A 21,789-nucleotide genomic window follows, 5' to 3' on the forward strand; every position below is an offset into this window, starting at 1 on the left:
CAGGTCTCGTCATGGTATCTCTGTGCATTCAAATTGCCATAGATAAAATGCAATAGTGTTCAGTGTCTGAAACGTATGCCTGCCCATACCATAACCCCACCGCTACCATGGGGCACTCTGTTCAAAACAACGTTGGAGGCAGTTTATGGTAGACAAATGAACATTCAATTCTCTGGCAACAGGTCTTGTGGACATTCCTGCAGTCAGCAAGCCAATTGTACGCTCCCTCAAAACTTGAGACATCTATAGCATTGTGTTGTGTGACACAACTGCACATTTTAGAGTGGCCTTTTATTGTCCCCAGCACAAGGTGCACCTGTAGTATGATCATACTGTTTAATCAGTTTCTTGATATGCCACACCTGTCAGGTGGATGGATTATGTTGGCAAAGGAGAAATGTTCACTAACAGGGTTGTAAACAAATTTGCACACAAAATTCTAGAGAAATAATCTGTTTGTGCATATGGAACATTTCTGGGATATTTTATTTCAGCTCATGAAACATGGGACCAACACTTTACATGTTTATTTTTGTTCAGTATAGTTATTTAATGGCAACGTTTAAAGCTATTGAACACAATTCAATAATTCGTTTTGACTTCATGCATTTAATTAGGCTACACTGATGTAATGCGGATCCGGTGTTATGACGAAAATCTCCCCCCCTTCGCGTTCTTCATTGCTGCGACTTGCTTGCTAGTTTAGATTTCTGCTCTGCACTCCGTTGTCAGTTTAGCCAACATTTCACTGATCTTAGTAGCAGAAAATATTTTTGTCTGCAGTTTTCGGTTTGGCTATTTGTTTCAAGTGTATGTGGCGGTTGTAGCTTGTATGGCGCCATGGGCGAACACCCCCAGCGCCCGTCGCCCGTACCTAAATCACTAGCGGTTCTGGGGGGGGGGGGGGGCAGTGGCCCTGTGACAACAATTTTGGACCCCCTTGTGGCCCCCCTAAATGTGGAGTATGAAATCATTTTTACATAACTAATTTTTGCTATCATTCTTTTTTTTTACATCCGTTATTAGACAGTGGCAACGATGATGATTATGAACATAGTCTTTTGCCTGCTAATGCCTGCAATGCAGTGAAGAAAACGATATGACAACAATAACGTCTAATGTAACTGGCCCCTCTAACAGTACAACTGGCCCCAGCTTGGCCCCCCCAGTTGAAATCCGCTACTGATTTGTAGTCTATAAATAAATCTCTTTGCCAAAATTCGTCATATCTCCCATGTCTTATTCGACTAGTATTTTTGAAAGTGTAAGGATAATAATTCAGCCATAGTTGTTCTGAAATGTTTATTGCTTGCCAACATTTTATTCCCTCTGTTTAATATAACACATTCATTATTAATTTCGGTTGCCTATCCTGACGTGAAGTTTGTTCTATAGAAAGTACTTGAATCTGATGTTTGCCACAAAATTAAGGAAATTAGAAGGGGGGGGGGGATTCTGTCAGGGAAGAGACTTTCGGCACAACACCGGCGGGCGAAGCACTGCTGCGCTGTCGAATATTCATAATTCCAATCCAGTACGCCCTGAACTGGAACTCATCATTTTCTCTCCGTCTTCCAACAGTTAACCAAGGATACCAGATACGATCACATGTTACCTTCAAAATAGCCCACTTAATAGTAGCCTATGGTCTCATTCAGTAACCGCATTCATCCGAATACCCTCTTGCTCTCCTGGCCGCCTGTGCACCGTTAGCATTCCGGGCGAGCATACATATTGATTGCTGAGGCAGTGCAAAACGGATAGGCCTATATCCCCTGATAGAGTAGCCTATGTTTTCCTCCTGCGCCTGAAGGTAGAAGCTGGCGATGCTGTTTCCCTAGACTTGATTTGGAGCCTTTCGCTGCGGGGTGTTTACGACATTTCATACATACGTTTGGTGGCATCCGCCGGTGACTACGAAGATGGCGGAGACGGCAGTCAATGCAGCATCCAGTGGTGCCCTGACAGGTAAGCTGGGTAAAAGACGAACGGTCTATTGTTAACAATATCCAATGTTTCTCTTCTTATTTTTTTGCTATGACATTTCTGCATCCTCAAATTGTGAATTTCACTTCATCCTCTAGCATAGGCTATAACCAAGCCTAGCCGAGGCAATTTTTTATCGTGTGCTTTTATAACCAGCTGTCTAAATAAAAGCTGAATAGCCTAGTTGTTAAATCATCAAGATGCAGAAGGACAACACGCACCTTTTTAATGGCCAAATGGATTGGCTCTGGCACAGGCTACATTACGCGTATTTATATGGTTTGATCTATATTAACCCGCATAGCCTAGATGTTGATGTCCAAGGATGTTTTTCTGTCGCTGGTACCAATGTTATTATACTAAACTAAAATGGAAACTAAAACCTATCATGAAAAAACGATTTAGTAAACTGAAATAAAATAATTAATAAACCCGGTTGAAAAACTAAAACTATACTAAAACGTATATTTAACTCCAAAACTAACTAAAATAAAAACCATAATGAAAATGTTTTGGTTTTAGTTTTTTAGTTGTTTTTTTACTTTGGGGGAGGGGGGGTTCAAGCTACTGAATCTGGTGGGTAAATGCGGCCAGGAGGTGGCGATGTTTCAAATAGACCTGGCTTGTCCGTTACTATCACTACACTGTAACAACTGTAATTCATATTGTAATTTGGAGTATTATCAACAGTAAAATACTGTGAAAAGTTTTATTGCAGCATACTGTAAATGATGGTCATTTTGGGAAGTAATGGTGAACGGGGAAGTAATTGCTGTATTTTGAATGGTACCGTTATTCCATCCCACAGAATACAGTAGAATACCTGATTCTTGGAGTGCCGAAAACCTTAAACTTTTTTAACCATACCAATTTAACTGGTATGTGGTAGGGCGGCGCACAATTGGCCCAGGGTCATCGGGGTTTGGCCGGAGTAGGCCGTCATTGTAAATAAGAATTTGTTCTTAACTGACTTGCCTAGTTAAATAAAGATCAAATAAAATGGTGCCCCATCATTTTGCCCTTCTGGTGCTGCCAGTTTGGAAGCCTTTGTTAAGACCTCTGGAAGTGTACATGATATAAAACACAATATTCATTGATATTCTGTAACATGTAAACACATTACCTATATTAGCCAACCTGCTTGCACCAATCCCATGTCATTGCAGTAATATACTGTGAAATACAAATCCCATCTCCACTCAATTAATTTTATTCATCCATTCATTTATGCATTCATTACTATTACAGTAAAACATTTTTTTTACAGTAAATCATCTAGGTAAATCGTTTAGTAGTACATGTAAGAATAATCTTATTTGATTCTTCTTACATGTACTACTGAAGTTAAAAAGCAGTAGATCGGTGTTAACATGGGTGAGAGAGTTTCCACCCTATTTTTTGGCATCAGTCTCGACGCTATTCCCTTTAAATCCAAGTCACATTGAGATTTACTTTATTATTTAAACCTGACCAATGACCTGACCCATCATCTTATTCATCGCTTAAGTATTACTGCTCCACAGTTGCAAGAAGTGACATCCCAAAAAATGATACAACACATGCTTTCTGTCCCTCAAAACTCTAAAACTGAAGCTAAATCATATAAAAACTACAAAGAAATATTTTGATAAAACTAAAACTAAATAAAAACTAGCAAATCAGGTCTGAAACTAAACTGAATTTAAAATAAAAATGGAAAAAACAAATAGAAATAAGAACACAACTGTAATAAACTTGGTTGGTACCAATGTGAGCAAAAAAGTGTGATTTGTACTCAAAAAGCCCAGAATGTAGCCTTGAATTTAGGGATGATCAAACGCATATAGCTGCATCTGGGTTTTGAGGCCTTATTGTTATGGAGTGGACACATTTAAAGAGGGGCATTAAACATGGATTCTCACCAGCACACAACGTCACAGACCTTTCATCAATGGTTAAAGACATGTGACAGGTGTTAGTAGCCTACCTGTACGGCCGGTCCTACTTTAAAAGCAGGATATTGAGAGTCCCAATCAAAAATGCTTTTTAATTAATAGGCTTACTCTGGGTCTGGGAAAGGACCCCTCACTTCCTAGGTTAGTTCTAGTTTCCTAAGAATAAATTATATTAACATATGCCGTGTACAACCCAATGTTGTGATTTGATGGGTCGCTCCTTGTCTGGGAGCTGTATTAGATTTTTGTGAGTGATGCAGCAGTAACAGGGCCAGATTATGGCTGCTGTGTTAAATCTAGTCCAGAATAAAACAATGGCCTGCCATCTATCCTAGACTTATTTACCTGTCTTCTATTATTTTCTTCTTCATGTGTTTGCTTCTTTCTCCCGCCAAAGGATTGACTCAACCATCAGTTGCAGAGAAGAGATCCCAAAGCAACGGCCATGGCTCCCCAGCCCGTGTGGCACTTTATCCAGGGAGCCTAGCTGCGAAACACAGTAAGATGCCGATTTCTCATCCACACTCTTAACATTTTAAAAGGATTTTCTTTGGCGCTTATCTGAATTGGAAAGGTACTTCACAGAATTACTTTCCATAATTACAACAATCACAATTTACCATGTCAGAAATGGGTGGAGTTGAATTCTTTGATACTTGCATGTCAAGGGGAGTCATTGTTGAGTCATTTTATCATTTTAAGGGTTACTATAAGACACTTTTTTTTACCAAGATGTTTTTCAAGATTCCTACAGTGACCACAACGAAAGCACAGTTAGATGTTTATAAAATAAACTGGCCTAAAATCATATTTTAGAGTGCCATTTCTGGCAAAGGCAAGATCTTTTTGGTTTAGGAATTATCATACTGATAAACTGATTAACAACTGATTAAATGTTAAATAGATTTTTTGCTGGGAGCCCTTTTAAACATTGCACATACACAATCCATCCTTGGATTGCTTGGCAATCCAACCTTTTACGTTATCTACTGCCCTGGCTGCAATCATTTTTTTACCCTCTGAACATTACTTTCACTGAACAAAGAGCATGGCACTGTCTCCCTCTGCAGTCTCAAAGTAGTACTGCAGTTCAGTGCTATGTACAGCACTGCCTTCCTCTGCTGATAAACTGTGGGGACTGTTGTCTCTCCTATATCAGATGAGGTGCTAAGCCCACCCTCGGTCACAGAGAAGAGGCCCCAGTTCAATGGGCTCCCCTCCACTTTACTTCTGCCAGGCAACAACACTAACAATCATGCAGGTAAACAGTGTAAGTCCCACCCCCACTGTGGTTGTTAGCTCCCCTACACATCTCTCCCTCACTGGGTCCTCTCTATAAACACCTCTCCCGCTCACTTGGTTCTCTCTATAAACACATCCCTCCCTCACTGGGTCCTCTCTATAAACACCTCTCCCGCTCACTTGGTTCTCTCTATAAACACATCCTCCCTCACTGGGTCCTCTCTATAAACACCTCTCCCGCTCACTTGGTTCTCTCTATAAACACATCCCTCCCTCACTGGGTCCTCTCTATAAACACCTCTCCCGCTCACTTGGTTCTCTCTATAAACACATCCCTCCCTCACTGGGTCCTCTCTATAAACACCTCTCCTGCTCACTTGGTTCTCTCTATAAACACATCCCTCCCTCACTGGGTCCTCTCTATAAACACCTCTCCCGCTCACTTGGTTCTCTCTATAAACACATCCCTCCCTCACTGGGTCCTCTCTATAAACACCTCTCCCGCTCACTTGGTTCTCTCTATAAACACATCCCTCCCTCACTGGGTCCTCTCTATAAACACCTCTCCCGCTCACTTGGTTCTCTCTATAAACACATCCCTCCCTCACTGGGTCCTCTCTATAAACACCTCTCCCACTCACTTGGTTCTCTCTATAAACACATCTCTCCCTCACTGGGTCCTGGGCTCACTGGGTCCTGGGCTCACTGGGTCCTGGGCTCTCTATAAACACATCTCTCCCTCACTGGGTCCTGGGCTCTCTATAAACACATCTCTCCCTCACTGGGTCCTCTCTATAAACACATCTCTCCCTCACTGGGTCCTCTCTATAAACACATCTCTCCCTCACTATCTCTTTGGAATGTCTCTCCTTGCTCTGTTTCTGTCTAGCTTGTCTGTTTCTCTATCTGTGTTGATCTTTATCTCCCATTCTCTCAGACGTGGAAGGGTATCTGAGGACAGATGACAGGATGCGTTTAGCCAAAGAGAGACGTGAGGAGAGAGATAAAGGTCTAGGTAAGTGATGTTCCTGACAGTGATGGAATGTGATGGAAATCACTTCTTATTGAAACCAATATTTGAATTGTAGCAGGTTAGCAAAAATGCTCTATAATTTTGCCCTATAGAACCGGCAGCCAGTAAATGTGCAGTTTAAGGAAGCAAAGCTCTGGAATTGTTGTGGGTTGTTATAATGGTGTTTTAGAGGGTCGTAATCTGAATGTGTTGGTTGGTGTTTCCAGCGGTGCGAGAGCAGGCGATCAGGGAGAAAGAGCGGCGGGCTCAGCTGCAGTATGAGCGTACCGTGGAGGAGCGCTGGAGGAAGCTGGAGGAGCAGAGACAGAGAGAGGAGCTCCGCAGAGCTGCTGTGGAGGAAAAGAGGAGGCAGAGGCTGGAGGAGGAGAAGGTCAGACTCATCACCTAGCCACTAGATTAGGGATCATCAACTAGAGTCAGACGCAAACAAAAAAAATTCTTAAGTGGACGGTCAGGGGGCTGGAACATAATTGCAAATAATTTGTAGACTGCAAATTGACCGCAAGATGCCCAAACCGATATAATATTTGACCAAAAATTTAATCATTTCAAAAATTGCATGCATTTGTATACGATCAGGTCTCTGGGAACAGATTTACAATATATAATGATATATAGTAATATATATAGGATAAATATATATATATATATATATATATATATATATACATATATATATATATAATATATATATTATTATATATATATTCTTTCCCTCAGTAAACTTGGGGGGCCAAATAAGATCACCCGTGGGCCAAATTCGGCCCGCGGGCCGCCAGTTGGGGAACCCTGCACTACATCTATATTCAGATTGCTTTGTCTCCAGTGCATGATGTAGTCACCCTCTGTCCTCACACTCAGACAGCTTTTTCACCTCCAGTTTAGTTTCAGTAAAAAGTTTTTATGTTTATTGTACTGGTTGGATGTACTGTTTTTGATTGTATGTGAATGTATGTGTGGGCAAGTACAGCAACAGCCCCTTCTAAAAGATAAACAGGGACATATGCTCTTTAATTTACTCAAATCCTGGGGTTCATTAATTACAGTATCCTCTGTACTTAACGTTGCCTCCCAATCAGATATTAGATAGGATTTGCAACCCCCACCCTCCCCTTCCAGATTACTCCTTCCCACCCTGCACACCAGTCAACACTAGCTTCTGGGAATGCTGGTGTTGAGTTTTATGTAAATCCCAGGGACCTCATCAGACTCTTCAATGAATATCTATGTCATTCCATTTGCTTAATCTGATCCTAATCCTGCTTTGTCATTGCCCTCAATTCCTCGATGGGTCCCAAGCTATCTGCTGAGCACAAAGTTATCCACAGATCTGTCTTTTTAAACCATGTCACACGCTGCCACTTTCTAAGGCCATTTATTGTTAGGATTTGTAACCTACATTGATCTCACCATTTAAACTGTAAAGAAAGACTTAATTTGGTCTAAAAAGGTGACGTGAAATAACATGATTTATCATTTTTGTCTGCTCTCGTAAATGTATGCACGATGAGGATTTTTGTGACATGTTTTGGATGACACAGCATTTGCCTTGGCAATGTTCCCCTTAAATGAACTATATCCTCTGGATGATGTCATTTTAGACCAATAGAAATGCAGGAGGAGCCTATAGGGTGTGGCTAATGTCACATTTTCTTTTCTGTGGTACTCATTTAAGATTTATTTTTTTTAAACTTTTTCACCCGTGCTTGGTCATTCTGATTAATACATTTTGTTATTGTGCTGGCTCCATCTGTGTGTATCTCCATTTGCCGATACATGTCCACATCTTTTATGTGTTTGAGAGGAAGAAATGAAAAGGAAGAGCAGGGATATAGATAGGAGGAAAAGATGGAGCACATTTAAATGGAGAGATGTTGGCAATGGCTTTGTCTCCTGCTCTGTTGGGCTGTGTACTATGGCAACACTGTGGGTGGGGAAGGGTTAACTAGCTTGGAAGGAAAATATTTTACTCGGGGAAGTCTGAGTAGAACAGGCAACCAGAAAAATAAAAGGGGGAGGGGGGGGATATCAGATAAAGGAAAGGGGAGCTATTCTCCAACCTGTCGATACTGTTGCTTGCTGTGAGAATGAATGTGTCAGAGTGCCTCTTTGTGTCTGCTTGGGTGTATGATCGGAGGGGTGGAGTCCCAAGCAGCTGTGGTCTTTATCTGCCTGCTCTGTTAAAGACTGTACTGTGCTGTGTCAGAGGAGAGCTTGTGGTTATGGAGCGACTAGACTGGTCCTTGTGTGGCCAGGGGAGCAGCTCAGTGACAGAGTCCCTTGTCTTCCCGGTCCTGGAACGGCACAACCAGGAGCGGCTGGAGGCTCTGATGAAACGCTCCCTGGAACGCAGCCTGCAGCTGGAGCAGAGGCCCAAACGCTGGACGTGGGGCGGACCTGGAGGAGCACAGGGTGAGTCCACAACGGGGAGCTGGAGATGAGGGTGCAATGAGGTGTGAATGATGAAGCTGTGACTGGAAGGAGGAATGGTGCGAGGCATGGAGGGAGGGAGGGACTTTTGGAAGGGACAGCACTGCATGTTCTACGCTAATTCAATTTGGCATGTCCCTTCTGGCTTCTAAAGTGATAGGATACAAATTTGGTGTTGCTCTCTGTCAGATACAAATCACGCAAGTAGTCCATCAGATATACTAACACATGATAGGTATTTTTGGGGGAAGCTGCTGCTAGCTGATAGCTCCTCTACCCTTCTAATCGAGACTCAAGGTCAGACAGTGATGTCTCTGTGTCAGCCTGTCCCAGACCTGTCGTAAACCATGGAAATAGTCATCAGTCCAGTCAACCCTGAGGGGAGCAAACCAGACAGTTTTAAAATTGACAACGTACTGGTTACTGCTTCAGGGTATTATTGATGGCTTCTATCCTGGGGCACTGGGAGTTTGTTGCATTTTCAGGATTATGATGGAGGCGGGGGATGGAGGACTGGGATACAAAAACATGTTCAAAACCTAGATGCTGATTTTCATACAGTTTTCTGAATATGTTTATGACTTACGTACTGTACGTGTGATTTGGATTGGGTCATAGAGGGATATATGGAGGACAAAGGTGTGTATGTGAGAGAGAGAGCCTTTCTCCCTGGCCTGCTCATTGCCTCCAGCCTTGCTGCATGGGTTTACCTCCCCAGTTGTCTTCAGGAGCGCCCTGCTGGGTGCAGAGGTGTATCAGGGGGTCATCAGGTAAAGACACAAGTGGCTGCTCTGGTCATAACGCTATGCTCTCTCTGCTCTGCTCCGCCCGCTGCCTATAGGTGACTGTGAGAATGCCCCTCTCCTTGCCTCCACCTTTCCCCATGAACTCGCCGCCCCCCTTCCTGCTGCCAGCGAATCCGGTAATGTTATGAACCCCTCCCATTCGGTCCACCAATCCCCTGCCCCCTCCTTCTCTGCACCCCACAATGACCACTGCTCTCATGGCAGTTTGGCTTGAGGGGAAATGTCATGCCAACTCAAAGGTTTTATGTATATTTCCCAGAATGCATGTGCAACAGCTGAATCAGAAAGCATGAGGATATGTGTGAAAAGTCAATGTGTACCTTGTACAATTACACATTGACATTGTGTAATTGCTGCTTTTTATATATTTTTGACATCTGTATGTCTACTGCATGTGTGAGGGGGGGGGGGGGGGGGGGGTGTGTGTGTGTGTGTGTGTGTGTGTGTGTGTGTGTGTGTGTGTGTGTGTGTGTGTGTGTGTGTGTGTGTGTGTGTGTGTGTGCTCAGCTTGGGTATCTTGATGTCTTAATGGTATTTTGGTACTTCCAAGTCGATCCTGGTTCGAGAAAAAGAGCAAGCATTGTGATGACAATAGAGATGTAGGGTTTTGGGATACAGAGTGAAGAAGATATCCATTAGGAAATGACAGGCACTAGGGAATTTACAGTACACAAAGCACCAAGGAACAGGGGACATGTACACCACTTCACTTCCTCCTTTTCATTGTTTGAAACCTCCTCTCCCTCCTTGTTGAAGGCATATGTCACTCAGTCAAAACACTCTGGTTGAGGTTGGACTTTCTCAGTGCTTTTATACATCTTACCAATCTCTATATCACCCATCCAAATAGTTAGTGTTATTTTTTCATTTCAGAGAGCCCATCCCATCCCCATGAGTGAAAACAACCCAATAATAATGAAGTGATGAGCAGTATTTGCATTCAACATGCACAGGAACAGGTAGCCCTCCAATTTGATAAAGTACTACTACTCCTTCTACTAGTATCACCACTAGTACTACTACTCCTTCTACTAGTATCACCACTAGTACTACTACTACTGCTACTCCTCCTCGGTAGTATCACCACTAGTACTACTACTACTACGACTCCTTGTTAGTATCACCACTAGTACTACTACTACTACTACTCCTCGTTAGTATCACCACTAGTACTACTACTACCACTACTCCTCGTTAGTATCACCACTAGTACTACTACTACTACTACTACTCCTCGTTAGTATCACCACTAGTACTACTACTACTACTACTACTACTACTCCTCGTTAGTATCACCACTAGTACTACTACTACTACTACTACTCCTCGTTAGTATCACCACTAGTACTACTACTACTCCTCGCTAGTATCACCACTAGTACTACTACTACTACTACTACTACTCCTCGCTAGTATCACCACTAGTACTACTACTACTCTTCGCTAGTATCACCACTAGTACTACTACTACTCCTCCTCGGTAGTATCACCACTACTACTACTACTACTACTACTACTACTACTACTACTACTACTCCTCAGTAGTATCACCACTAGTACTACTACTACTACTCCTCGTTAGTATCACCACTACTACTACTACTACTACTACTACTCCTAGGTAGTATCACCACTAGTACTACTACTACTACTCCTCCTCGGTAGTATCACCACTACTACTACTACTACTACTACTACTCCTCCTCGGTAGTATCACCACTAGTACTACTACTACTCCTCCTCGGTAGTATCACCACTACTACTACTACTACTACTACTACTACTACTCCTCGGTAGTATCACCACTAGTACTACTACTACTCCTCCTCGGTAGTATCACCACTAGTACTACTACTACTCCTCCTTGGTTGTATCACCACTACTACTACTACTCCTCCTCGTTATATCACGACTACTACTACTACTCCTCCTCGTTATATCACGACTACTACTACTACTCCTCCTCGGTAGTATCACCACTACTACTACTACTACTCCTCCTCATTATATCACCACTACTACTACTAGTCCTCCTCGTTATATCACCACTAGTACTACTACTTCTACCCTACACACTATGACTTCTGCATCTGTTACTCACCACCACCACTGCTAATAGCTATCATTGTCAGTGTCAAAATATTTTTGAGGCAGACCCATCCTACATCCTTTCCATTCTCCGCTTGTACTCACTAGTCTAGAACTAGTATTCTCAGCCTGCTCCTCCTCCCCGTGTGATTCTCGCACCTTCATTTATCTGTCTCATGTCCCTCATGGTCATACGTTGTTTTGTTTGTCATCCTCATCTCTGTCCCCTCCTCCCAACACCTCCATTGACCCCTGACCCCTCCATCAGCCCAGCGCTGTCACCTGAACTCTGTGGAGAACCTGATGGTCCACCGCCTCCTTACCCACACTCACTCCTCTATGGCCAGGTGCCAGAGTGCAGCAGATCTCCATCTGCCCTGCCACCGATGCACAGGTAACACCTAGACAATACATCTGGTCTGACTATTTTTTTGCACATTGGCAGTAAATATTCCCAGACAGGTAATACCCCCTAGAAACTTTGCATCATTGGTGATGCAGAGACTAGGGAATGCATGACAGCATTTGTAGTTCTGCAGATAGACACTTGTTTATCCACTTTATTTATGTCAAGGTCTGGCTTTTGTGAACGTGTGTCTGAGGGTGAAGATATGCGTGTTTCCTGGTGGGACTGCGGTCTACAATGTTTTGGTGTGACAAGGAGAAGAAATACCTACATGCTAAGATACTTGCAAAAGTGTTGCTTAGTTGGGCATGCCTTATATGTAGTGGTAAAAAAAATAGGTGGATAAACACAGATCGCCGTCCGCAAGGAGTAAAGTAATGCTCCCTGTACTTTCAATCCATTTTTCCCGTGGGTAAATGCCTGAGTAAAATAAAAAAGGTAAATAAACAACGTTTACGTGCGAGTACCCGCTACTACACCTCTGATAATATGGCAGAGGAAAAGTTGCGTTAGCATAAACGTTTTGGGCATCAACAGCGTGTGGATGTTTTTCTTTTCCACATGCAATTTTATTTAGTATTTGTGATTTATTTTAGGCTCCCGAGTGGCGCAGCGGTCTAAGGCACTGCGTCTCAGTGCTAGAGGCGTCACTACAGACCCTGGTTCGATCCCGGGCTGTATCACAACCGGCTGTGATCGGGAGTCCCATAGGGCGGTGCACAATGCCCAGCATGGTCCGGGTTAGGGGAGGGTTTGGCCGGGGTAGGCCGTCATTGTAAAATAAGAATTTGTTCTTCAGACTTGCCTAGTTAAATAAAATGTGTGTTCATGCCGCACATCACTCCAACTTGCCACAGATAAACATGTGAAAGACAAAATAGTTTGTATGATTTGATTTAAACAATTTATAGTATTGTTAATGTCCTCCATACCTATACTGTGGGTATTGATCTAAAAACATAAAATTACTACTTTGTATCTCCTTTGACTACAATACTTCTTCACTTGATAATTATTATTTTGACCTCTGACCTCTGATGCCTGTCGTTGTGCAGCTCCCTGCAGCCCCCACAGGTCACCCTATCGGGGCTCGCCAAGCCGGGTTGATCGACGGAGGCTCCAGGGCTCTCCAGAGGAGTCACCAGGAGGATCTCGCTCAACCCCTCAAACCCCCAAGGTCAGACTTGTCTTACCTACCCACTTGGTTATAGAATAGAGAGAAACCAGTGCAGAACCCTGCTAGCAGTTGGTAGGGCCATGTTGGCATGATTACATCCGGAAACACACACATTATCTTGTGTGTGCTTTCAGAAAGAAAGGTTACGCAGAGAGAGAAGGACTGGCTCCCCAGCGACAGGCTCCTCCGTGAGAAGAGCAGAATCCCCAGCCATGTTCACCAGACGCTCAGCCTCCCCCGCCACCCCCAAGTAAGACTCACTGTCCTGCTGCTGTATCCGTGTGGTATGTTCTAGTTACTATGACAGAGGATAATAATGTCCTTCTGGTTGTAGGTTGGTGCCTAAGAGCCGTACTCAGTCTCCCTGCACTGTGCGCCAATACCACCCCTCTCCCATCAGGCACAGACCCACCACCCCGGTTACCGATGGCAACAAGGAGGATAGACATGTTGAAGAAGCCAAAAGTCACAACAACATCAATGACAGAAATGTCTCCAAGCCAGAAACCCCTGTGAAAAGTATGTCTGATATCCAGAGCCCTGAGAAGTCTTCTCAAGCAGACACCCCTGAAAAAAAAATGGCCAAAACTGAGACCCCAGAAAAGAGATTTCCCAAAAGTGAGACCCCAGAAAAGAGATTCCCCAAAACTGAGACCCCCGGTAAGAACTTAAAAGGTGAGATTTCTGAAAGAAAGGACTCTATGACTGACACTTCTGATAAGAAAGCCTCCAAAATAGACACCCCAGATAAGAAGATGCCAAAGTCCACCAGCAGTGAACTGAATGCAGATAAGAGCACAGGTGAAACTCTACTGTTTACCAATCTTTTTGTGTGTCAATATTTAAGTACACCTATCAGTGCATTGTCAAAAGGGCACCTGTTTCAATGCACACTGATGTCTGCCGTTGTCTTTGTGACAGAGCCATCGCCAGTGATAACAACGGGGAAAGGAGTTGCCGGGACGACAAACGCAGAGGAAGCATCCAGACTGCTAGCGGAGCGTAGGCGTCTGGCCAGGGTGCAGAAGGAGTTGGAGGAGAAACAACGTTGTGAGCAGGAGGAGAAGGAACGGTAAGGAGACTGTGTGCCACCATGTCACCGTGTCTCTCTGTGTGCCTGTACATGATGCATAGATGGTGTCTGCTTGTCCGTGTCTGTGACTGAGAGGGTTTACTGTAAGTCATCGTGTCTGTCTGTGTCACTCAGTCTGAAGGCGGAGCAGCTGAGGAGGAGAAAGGCAGAGGAGCGGGCACGGCAGGAGGAGGAGAAGAGCAGACAGGAGGACCTCCGCAGGAGGAGAGCGGAAGAGGAGAAACGGCAGAGGGAGGTCCGGGAGAAGGAGCTACAGGTCCAGATGGACAGAGAGGTCAGGGGTCACAGTGGGGGGGTCACTTTATGTATGGTGATATGTTTCTCTGGTGTATGTGCATGTTTGTGTGTAACGTTGTGTATATGCACAGTACATGTCTTACATTATTCCAAGCATAAATCCTGCGTCTTTATCAATACAGAAGGAAGAGGGCGAGTTTCAGGCTCAGAAGGATACGGAGCGTCAGCGTCAGGAGAGAGAGATACTGAAGCTACAAGAGGAGGAGGAGAGACAGCTGAGGAAGAAGGTTTTTATGACTCCAAATTCAATTATGATTGAATTAATCAGTATATCTGATACCCAGTCTGCAGCACTCAGTACATATCAAAGTCTGTATGTTGCTACATCTCCACAGAGAATTGAGGAGATAATGAAGAGAACCAGGAAGAGTGATGAGAACCAGGAAGAGATGAAGGTACTGTAGAGATGCCTGCCGTTCTCATAGCTCTGCACGCCTCAAGCAAAGAGACCTGCTGACTCCTATATTACCCACGTGATGTTTTGTGATCTTGTCAGGTATTGCATACCAATACAGGATACGCTTTGCGGCTTGTACCCCCCCCCCCACCCCCCACCCCACCCCACCCAAGAGCTTTTGTTTTTATATCTATGTTGTGATCATTATCATGATTAAATTGTATCATTGTTGATACATTGGTTTATGCGTCCTGATTACCACAGGTCTTAATCACACAATACTATACATAATTGTCCTCTTATTTGCTGTGGAATAATAGATGTTGCCTCCATCTGTGTTCCATATTGAAGCAGGAGGAGGGGCAGGTGGAGACTCAGCCTGTCTCACCACCAGGTAGGTGACCCACTCCATTCACCCACTGATACTCTGCCTGCCTGCTCACCCCAGCAGGAAAGACACTATGAATGTATACATTTTATTTTTGATTTTATTTCACCTTTATTTAACCAGGTAGGCAAGTAGGAGTCCCACCCAGTGGCAGCAGTGGGTAGTCTGGTGGGTGAGAGATCCCAGTACTTTTCCATCAATATAGGAGACTCCTGCATGGCTGTGATGTAGCAGTGTTCTTCCAATACCTGTCCTCAGGAGAGGATCAGATTCCCTCTGCATCCTAGATTGTATTCAAGGCCATCCATTCAAGGTCTTTGGCTATTTATAACTCCTCTGTCCCTGCCACAATGCAGCCCTCAGCATGTAACTTTATATATTTAGAAAATGTAATGCAATTAAAGAGAAGGACCAATATGCATTTCTTTATTTTGTTAGCTGATGTAGAACAGAGGACATCAGCAAATCTGCCTGTCTACAAGATATTGGAAGCCCCTCTGGCTCGCAAAGGTAGCTCATGAAATGTTCCCAAAGTGGTGCATATAGGTTAGGGTTAGGGCCATGGACTTAACTAATGTGACAATGCTTTTGTCGCAGTAAGATTCAGTAAGTCGCTTAAATAGCCTGACATGATTTTAGAGGAGGCATGGGATTTGTGTATAATTAGCATCTCTTTAATTTAAGCCATCCTTGGCCAGGTCATGTGGTGCTCTTTCTCAGGGAATAGTCCTGTGCAATGTGATATTTCTGTTCTCTACAGGGGAAATGCAGATGAACTCAAAGATGAACATTGGAGCTAATGCTCAGGTGAATGTGCACGAAAACCCAAATGTTGAGTCTCAGGTTAATGGGCAGGTCGCTGCCTGTGTCAACAAGCAGGACACTGCCCTGGTGAGGGGGCAAGCCACTGATCAGGTGACCCCACTGAAGAATGTTTTGGAAAAGGGACAGGACGCTCAACAAGTAAATGGACAGGGTGCAGCCCAGGCTCTCAAGCAAGAGAGTGTCTTAGTGAAGGGAAAGGTCACTTCCCACATGACCAAGCAGGAGAATGCAAAGACCACTGACCAAATGAATCAGCTGGATAATACAAAGAGACCGGATGTTCCCCAAGTGAATGTACAGGTGAAGAAACAGGAGGGTACCCAGGTGAGCAGCCAAGCCACTGCTCAGCTCAAAACCGAGGAGAGTACTCAAGTAAATGTGACGTTGAACACACAGACTATCGGACAAGGGGTGCAGCCCAACAAACTGTCCCTGGCACTCCTACCAGTGGGCCAACCCTCTCCTCCACTCATTAACCTGGAGCTTCTGGATGTGAAGAGCAGTGGGGCGTATGATGAGGTGCAGTCCATGGAGGTCAGGTAAGCCATCAGAGCAAGGCCATTTCTATCTACAGGAATGCATGATGGGGAACCAATAAATTCTAGAGATACTGGTTAGTATGAACATTTGCATACACTTGCCCACCATGCCAGAAACCTAGCTATAAATGCGAGAAAGACGTCAATGGAAAGCAGACCGTGGGTGATAGAAGAAGGATGCTGGATTGGCACACAGTCAACAAAACTGATCTAACAAAGTGGATATTTGTAAAATCCGTCATGATTGATGTATTGTAACAGGCCCACAATGGGGTTACTAAAGTCAGATTGGGATACACGTTTATTTTTGCTGCATAACATTTGTAAGTTGTCCCTTTTCAGGTTTAGAAGAAGTGATTGATAAATGCAAACACCTGTTCATATAACATTTTTTACATTTTAGTCATTCAGCAGACGCTCTTATCCAGAGCGACTTACAGTAGTGAATGCATACATTTCATTTCATCCATTTTTTTTTCTTTTTTTTCTCCATACTGGCCCACCGTGGGAATCAAACCCACAACCCTGGCATTGCAAACACCATGCTCTACCAACTGAGCCACAGGGAGCCACATATAAGCTGCCAGGAGTGCTAGCATACAGAAATCAGTGGTGGTAGTAGGTTGTTTTTTAAGCATAATGGAGTTGATTGGTGATGATGACATGAACATGTATTGGGGTTGACATCCATACAAGAATTATACTCAGATTTTTACCTCAACTTAGTGTGAAATACACATAAACAATAGCTGGGGGGCAATGAGGATGTTCGGGATCTTTCCCCCACGCGTTTCCATTGCTTTGGTCGAGTTCCAATGACCTCTTTACCGCATCTATGTTTGTTATTCTTAGAGTATTAGTGATATTGTCTCATCAGAATCCTATTTGGACCCTTAGCTTTACCACAGCGTTTTCCTCATACCCTGAGGAATATTGATAGTAAAAATGGCTTTGTGTTTAACTATTTGCATAATAAATTATTCCCCTCATATCAGCCCTTGATTACCCAAGGACAGCATGCCCCATAGATGTTCAGACATGGTCATAGTAGTATTCGATCAATGGAATAACCATTATGATATTCACAAATGTTGCTCCCTCTTCCCCTCTCAGCCCAGTTTCCAAGGAGGAACTTATCTCCATCCCAGAGTTCTCCCCAGTCAATGAGGTCCAGGAAAACGCCACGAGTAATGCCCGAGCCCTGGAAGATCTGCTGGACCTGACGGGCCATGTGGCCTACCCCAAACTCCCGCCCATGGACAGCCTCGGAGACTGCAACAAGAACCTGATCGACGGGCTCTGCAGTCCCGGCGCCGATTCCAAGCTCATCCTCCACCCTCACACAAGCACAACATCCAGTCGCCAGGTATAAATGCATGTGAGAATGAGAATAATATCTTATGCTCACATGTTCAAATACACACCGCTCAAGTTGCCACAATACCTCTCTCATTCTAGCATCTCAAGTGCTCACACTACACACTGGGAACATCACGTCATTGCAAAGTGGATAATTGGGTAATATTTGGTTGAGACGTTGATCAATGAGATTACAACCTATATTCACCCACTGAAAAAGACTGCCAAAAGTTAGTTGAATTTCCAATGTGTCACCACTAAGCTTTCAACCATCTAAAAGCACAGCAAAGTTCTAGTGGGAATACAATGTCAGATATTTTGTTTATTTATGCAACAGATTGGGTTATCACTGTGCTTCATCTAATAGCAGAACCACATGACCTGGATTGCAGTTGAGATTACAATAAAAGTACATCGTGCAAGTGATCAATGGCGTTTGAGATACTGCGCAGATTGTTACAGCAGTTATGAAGATATCCACAGACCTGCTATGACCTTTGCATGCTATATTGAACATACACACTTTATAGGATTACGTACGAATACATCTATATTTACAGTAAACTCAATGTGGCCATGGATCTGTTACTCGTTTAAAGGTTGAATTTTACATTAGTTTGTAAAAGAGCCTTTACTCTAGACTATTTACTGTATTATAAAAGTAATAGTGAATTGTGTTTGCTTGGCAATGCAACCAAATATCAACATTTTAAAGGAGATAGAACTATCCATAGGTACATCTGAGCCGCTGGCTTAATCCCATTCTAGAACTTTTTTATTTTTGGTTGTGTTAGAGGTGTGAATCCAACATATTATTTGCTAACTTGTAGACAAGTTAATAGGCTGTTTATTGTATTTCAAAAGTTAAATTGAATTGTGTTTGGTTGTCAATGCAACCAAATATCAACATTTGAAGGAGATTTATCTTCTGCTTGGATACTTCCATCTGCCACTCACTTAGTCTTGCTTTAATTCCAATTTGTCTACAAATTATAGAAAAAAACGTATTCTTTAACTTTTATTTTTGGTTGTGATGGAGACAAAATTTAATTGAAGCCAGACTACGTCAGTGGCAGATGGAACTATCCAAGCAGAAGATACTGTACCTCTCCTTAAAAGTTGATATTTGGTTGTGTTGTCAACAAAACACAATTCAATATCATTACATTTGAAATCAACCAGAGCTTGAAACTGGGCCTATTATGTTGTCTATTTTTAGTTGAATTCTGGGTTGAATTGAAACCATAGCTTTTGATGACTTTGAAAATGCTATATAGGCCCTGGGTGGGAGACCAAAGGGTAGCTGTAGGTAGATCAACTCTCCAGTAGGAGGTGCTGCCCAGCCTATAGTTTTTTTCTGATAGTGAATATAACGTTGGAGATCTGACATTGTTTTAACGGTACAAATTCATCATATTTTATACATGGTTTGTCTACATTGAAATTTGGTTACCATGGTGATATCCTGTGGTTGAAATTTCACCCTCAAAACAACAGTTGAGGACTTTTTTCAAATCCAATGTATTTTCCACGTGGAGTCCGAGTCACAATACGTTGACAAATTACTTTCAAACAACATTTATTCAACCAGTTTGTGCCTTGTGGGTAGCTTCTCTCAAACACACAGAATCTTATGATGACTTTTTTAATTTCAGAACCCTGGACTGGCAAGCCATGATGGAAGGAGCAGAGGGAAATGATCTGCGTTGTCTAATGTTATTGAGGATGGAAGTCTCTGCACCTCTTGAGATGAGACAGAGAAAGCACTCTGAATGTAGTTTTGACCCTCCTTTGTTGGTCTCCAACCTTGAATGTCCATTAACCTTCAACCTTCTCCTACAATACATCTGTCCTCATAGCCTTGGACAATGGAACCTAAGTGACAGTAATATTAATAGATTTACTATACTTGTCAAATAATATCGTAATGATAGTCATAGATATCGGTGTCATGCCATGTATCGCTTAGAGCAGTTGTTAGTGTGGTGTCTGAAACGTGGGTGTATGTGTGTACGTCTCAATGAAAGGAAGTGCCCATGAAGTAATTGACTCTTGACTGCCTGTTATGATCTAAAGCAGTTAGGTAAGCTAGTTAAATCTCATTTGAAAACCAAAGCTTTTATTCTGTAGTTGGGTAGAAGCACAAACTGGTGATATCGTCTCCTTAAATATTTGTTTTATAGTGAAAGACCCCACATATACAGATGTAGAATATCATATTAGTAAGTTGCCTTTGCTATTGCAGTATTGTTCCTCTAATGGTTGAAAGTTTAATATTGCTCTGAATCCACCTAATGTAGTTTAGTATGCACTGATCATTCAATTCGATTGTTCCACTGAAAAGTCTACGGTTTCCAATTCTGGCTGTGGATGCCTCAGGCTAGCTCGTATCTCCCTGGACATGATTAACTCCCAGGAGACTCAAGCTTGTTGTCACAGTGTATGTTTCCAACATGCTGTGTGATTGGGTTTGTAGCATGTGTGCCATAATACTTGAACCCAGGTCAAATAGTACTGCAACTCAAAAGTCAACATAAAGTATCTGTACAATAACGTTCCTCATTATAATCCAGATTGCCATCAACCCATGCATTGCAAGTTTTGTGGTATCTTTTCTTCCTTGATCTACAAAGTGATGAGCTATGCATGATCCCTCAAAAGTCTGAAACCTCTGAGCTGGTATCTATGTTAGATTGGTGACTTGGATTGCTACAAGTCAAGGACAAAACCTATCATGGCTTGCAGGATGCTGTGTTGTCCAACTTACGTTTATTTCGGTGTGTATATGCACAGATGTGAGTGGTCAGTCACTGGTTCCACTTGGACTGTATTGTGTTTTGATAAATAATGCACCAAAAGAAGGCAAGATTTGTACTTGGAAGACTAAGCAACCAGGGATTTAGAAATCAGGTTTATAGAGAACACATTTTAACAGTTCAAACCTATTGTAGTGTGTCTGTCTTATTTCTAACTAAAGCAACATAGCAGTTAATAAAAAAAATGGAACTATTGTAAACATTGTGCATGGGTCATTAGCATAAGATGATAGATGTACCATTTAATAAACCTTCAAACAATAATGTATGGTGTGATTTGTATATTGTTGCATCTGAAGGCCACTATGCCACTTAAATATTTAGCGTCTAAGACTGTGGGGAACTGGGGGGAGGGTGCTAAACTGACATATGGAATTGTTTTAAGATGGTCATACTATGGCTCATTTAGCTATTTGATTTTGAATTTTAGGACCCCTGTAGGTATAAAACAAATACACAGTACCAGTCAAAAGTTTGGACACACCAACTCATTCAAGGATTTTTCTTTATTTACACTATTTTCTACATTGTAGAACAATAGTGAAGACGTCAACACGTGAAATAACACATATAGAATCATGTAGCAACCAAACAAGTGTTAAACAAATCAAAATATATTTTATATTTGAGCTTCTTCAAAGTAGCCACCCTCTTCCTTGATGACAGCTTTGCACACTCTTGGCATTCTCTCAACCAGCTTCATGAGGTAGTCACCTGGAATGAATTTCAATTAACAGGTGTGCCTTGTTAATTTGTTGAATTTCTTAATGAGTTTGAGCCAATCAGTTGTGTTGTGACAAGGTGGTATACAGATACCCCTATTTGGTAAAAGACTAAGTCCATATTATGGCAAGAACAGGTCAAATAAGCAAAGAGAAATGACAGTCCATTGTTACTTTAAGACATGAAGGTCAGTGAATCCAGAAAATGACAAGAACTTTGAAAGTTTCTCCAAGTGCTGTAACAAAAACCA

The 21,789-nt window shown here is 42.7% G+C and overlaps 1 protein-coding gene across 5 annotated transcripts; it reads left to right on the forward strand.

Moving 5' to 3' along the window:
- Positions 1–1,582: 1,582 nt before the first annotated feature.
- On the forward strand, positions 1,583–21,080 carry LOC106603067 (MAP7 domain-containing protein 2). 5 transcript variants are annotated; one of them, XM_014196218.3, is made up of 19 exons: positions 1,583–1,968; positions 4,318–4,419; positions 5,080–5,190; positions 6,100–6,177; positions 6,402–6,565; positions 8,508–8,607; positions 9,467–9,547; positions 11,788–11,913; positions 12,981–13,102; positions 13,237–13,352; positions 13,437–13,903; positions 14,024–14,174; positions 14,310–14,469; positions 14,615–14,719; positions 14,828–14,887; positions 15,244–15,283; positions 16,038–16,641; positions 17,755–18,007; positions 19,656–21,080. In XM_014196218.3, the coding sequence occupies exons 1-19, from the start codon at positions 1,923–1,925 to the stop codon at positions 19,698–19,700; spliced, it is 2,931 nt and encodes a 976-aa protein (XP_014051693.3). In that variant the 5' UTR covers positions 1,583–1,922; the 3' UTR covers positions 19,701–21,080. The 5 variants fall into 5 exon arrangements, with proteins under 5 accessions (XP_014051693.3, XP_014051692.3, XP_014051694.3 ...); XM_014196217.3 differs by having other exon boundaries at positions 1,584–1,968; positions 15,241–15,283; XM_014196219.3 differs by having other exon boundaries at positions 1,584–1,968; positions 5,080–5,181; positions 15,241–15,283.
- The last annotated feature ends 709 nt before the right edge of the window (positions 21,081–21,789 follow it).

The sequence above is a fragment of the Salmo salar genome, chromosome 04 (genome assembly GCF_965601325.2).
Source record: "Salmo salar chromosome 04, fSalSal1, whole genome shotgun sequence".
Taxonomy (NCBI): Eukaryota; Metazoa; Chordata; class Actinopteri; order Salmoniformes; family Salmonidae; genus Salmo; species Salmo salar.

Coding starts and splice junctions, on each gene's coding strand:
- LOC106603067 (XM_014196217.3), top strand. CDS start 1,923: ATGGCGGAGACGGCAGTCAATGCAGCATCCAGTGGTGCCCTGACAG. Junction 13,103..13,236: donor CAACCCCTCAAACCCCCAAG/GTCAGACTTGTC, acceptor GTGTGCTTTCAG/AAAGAAAGGTTACGCAGAGA. Junction 14,470..14,614: donor AGGTCCAGATGGACAGAGAG/GTCAGGGGTCAC, acceptor TTATCAATACAG/AAGGAAGAGGGCGAGTTTCA.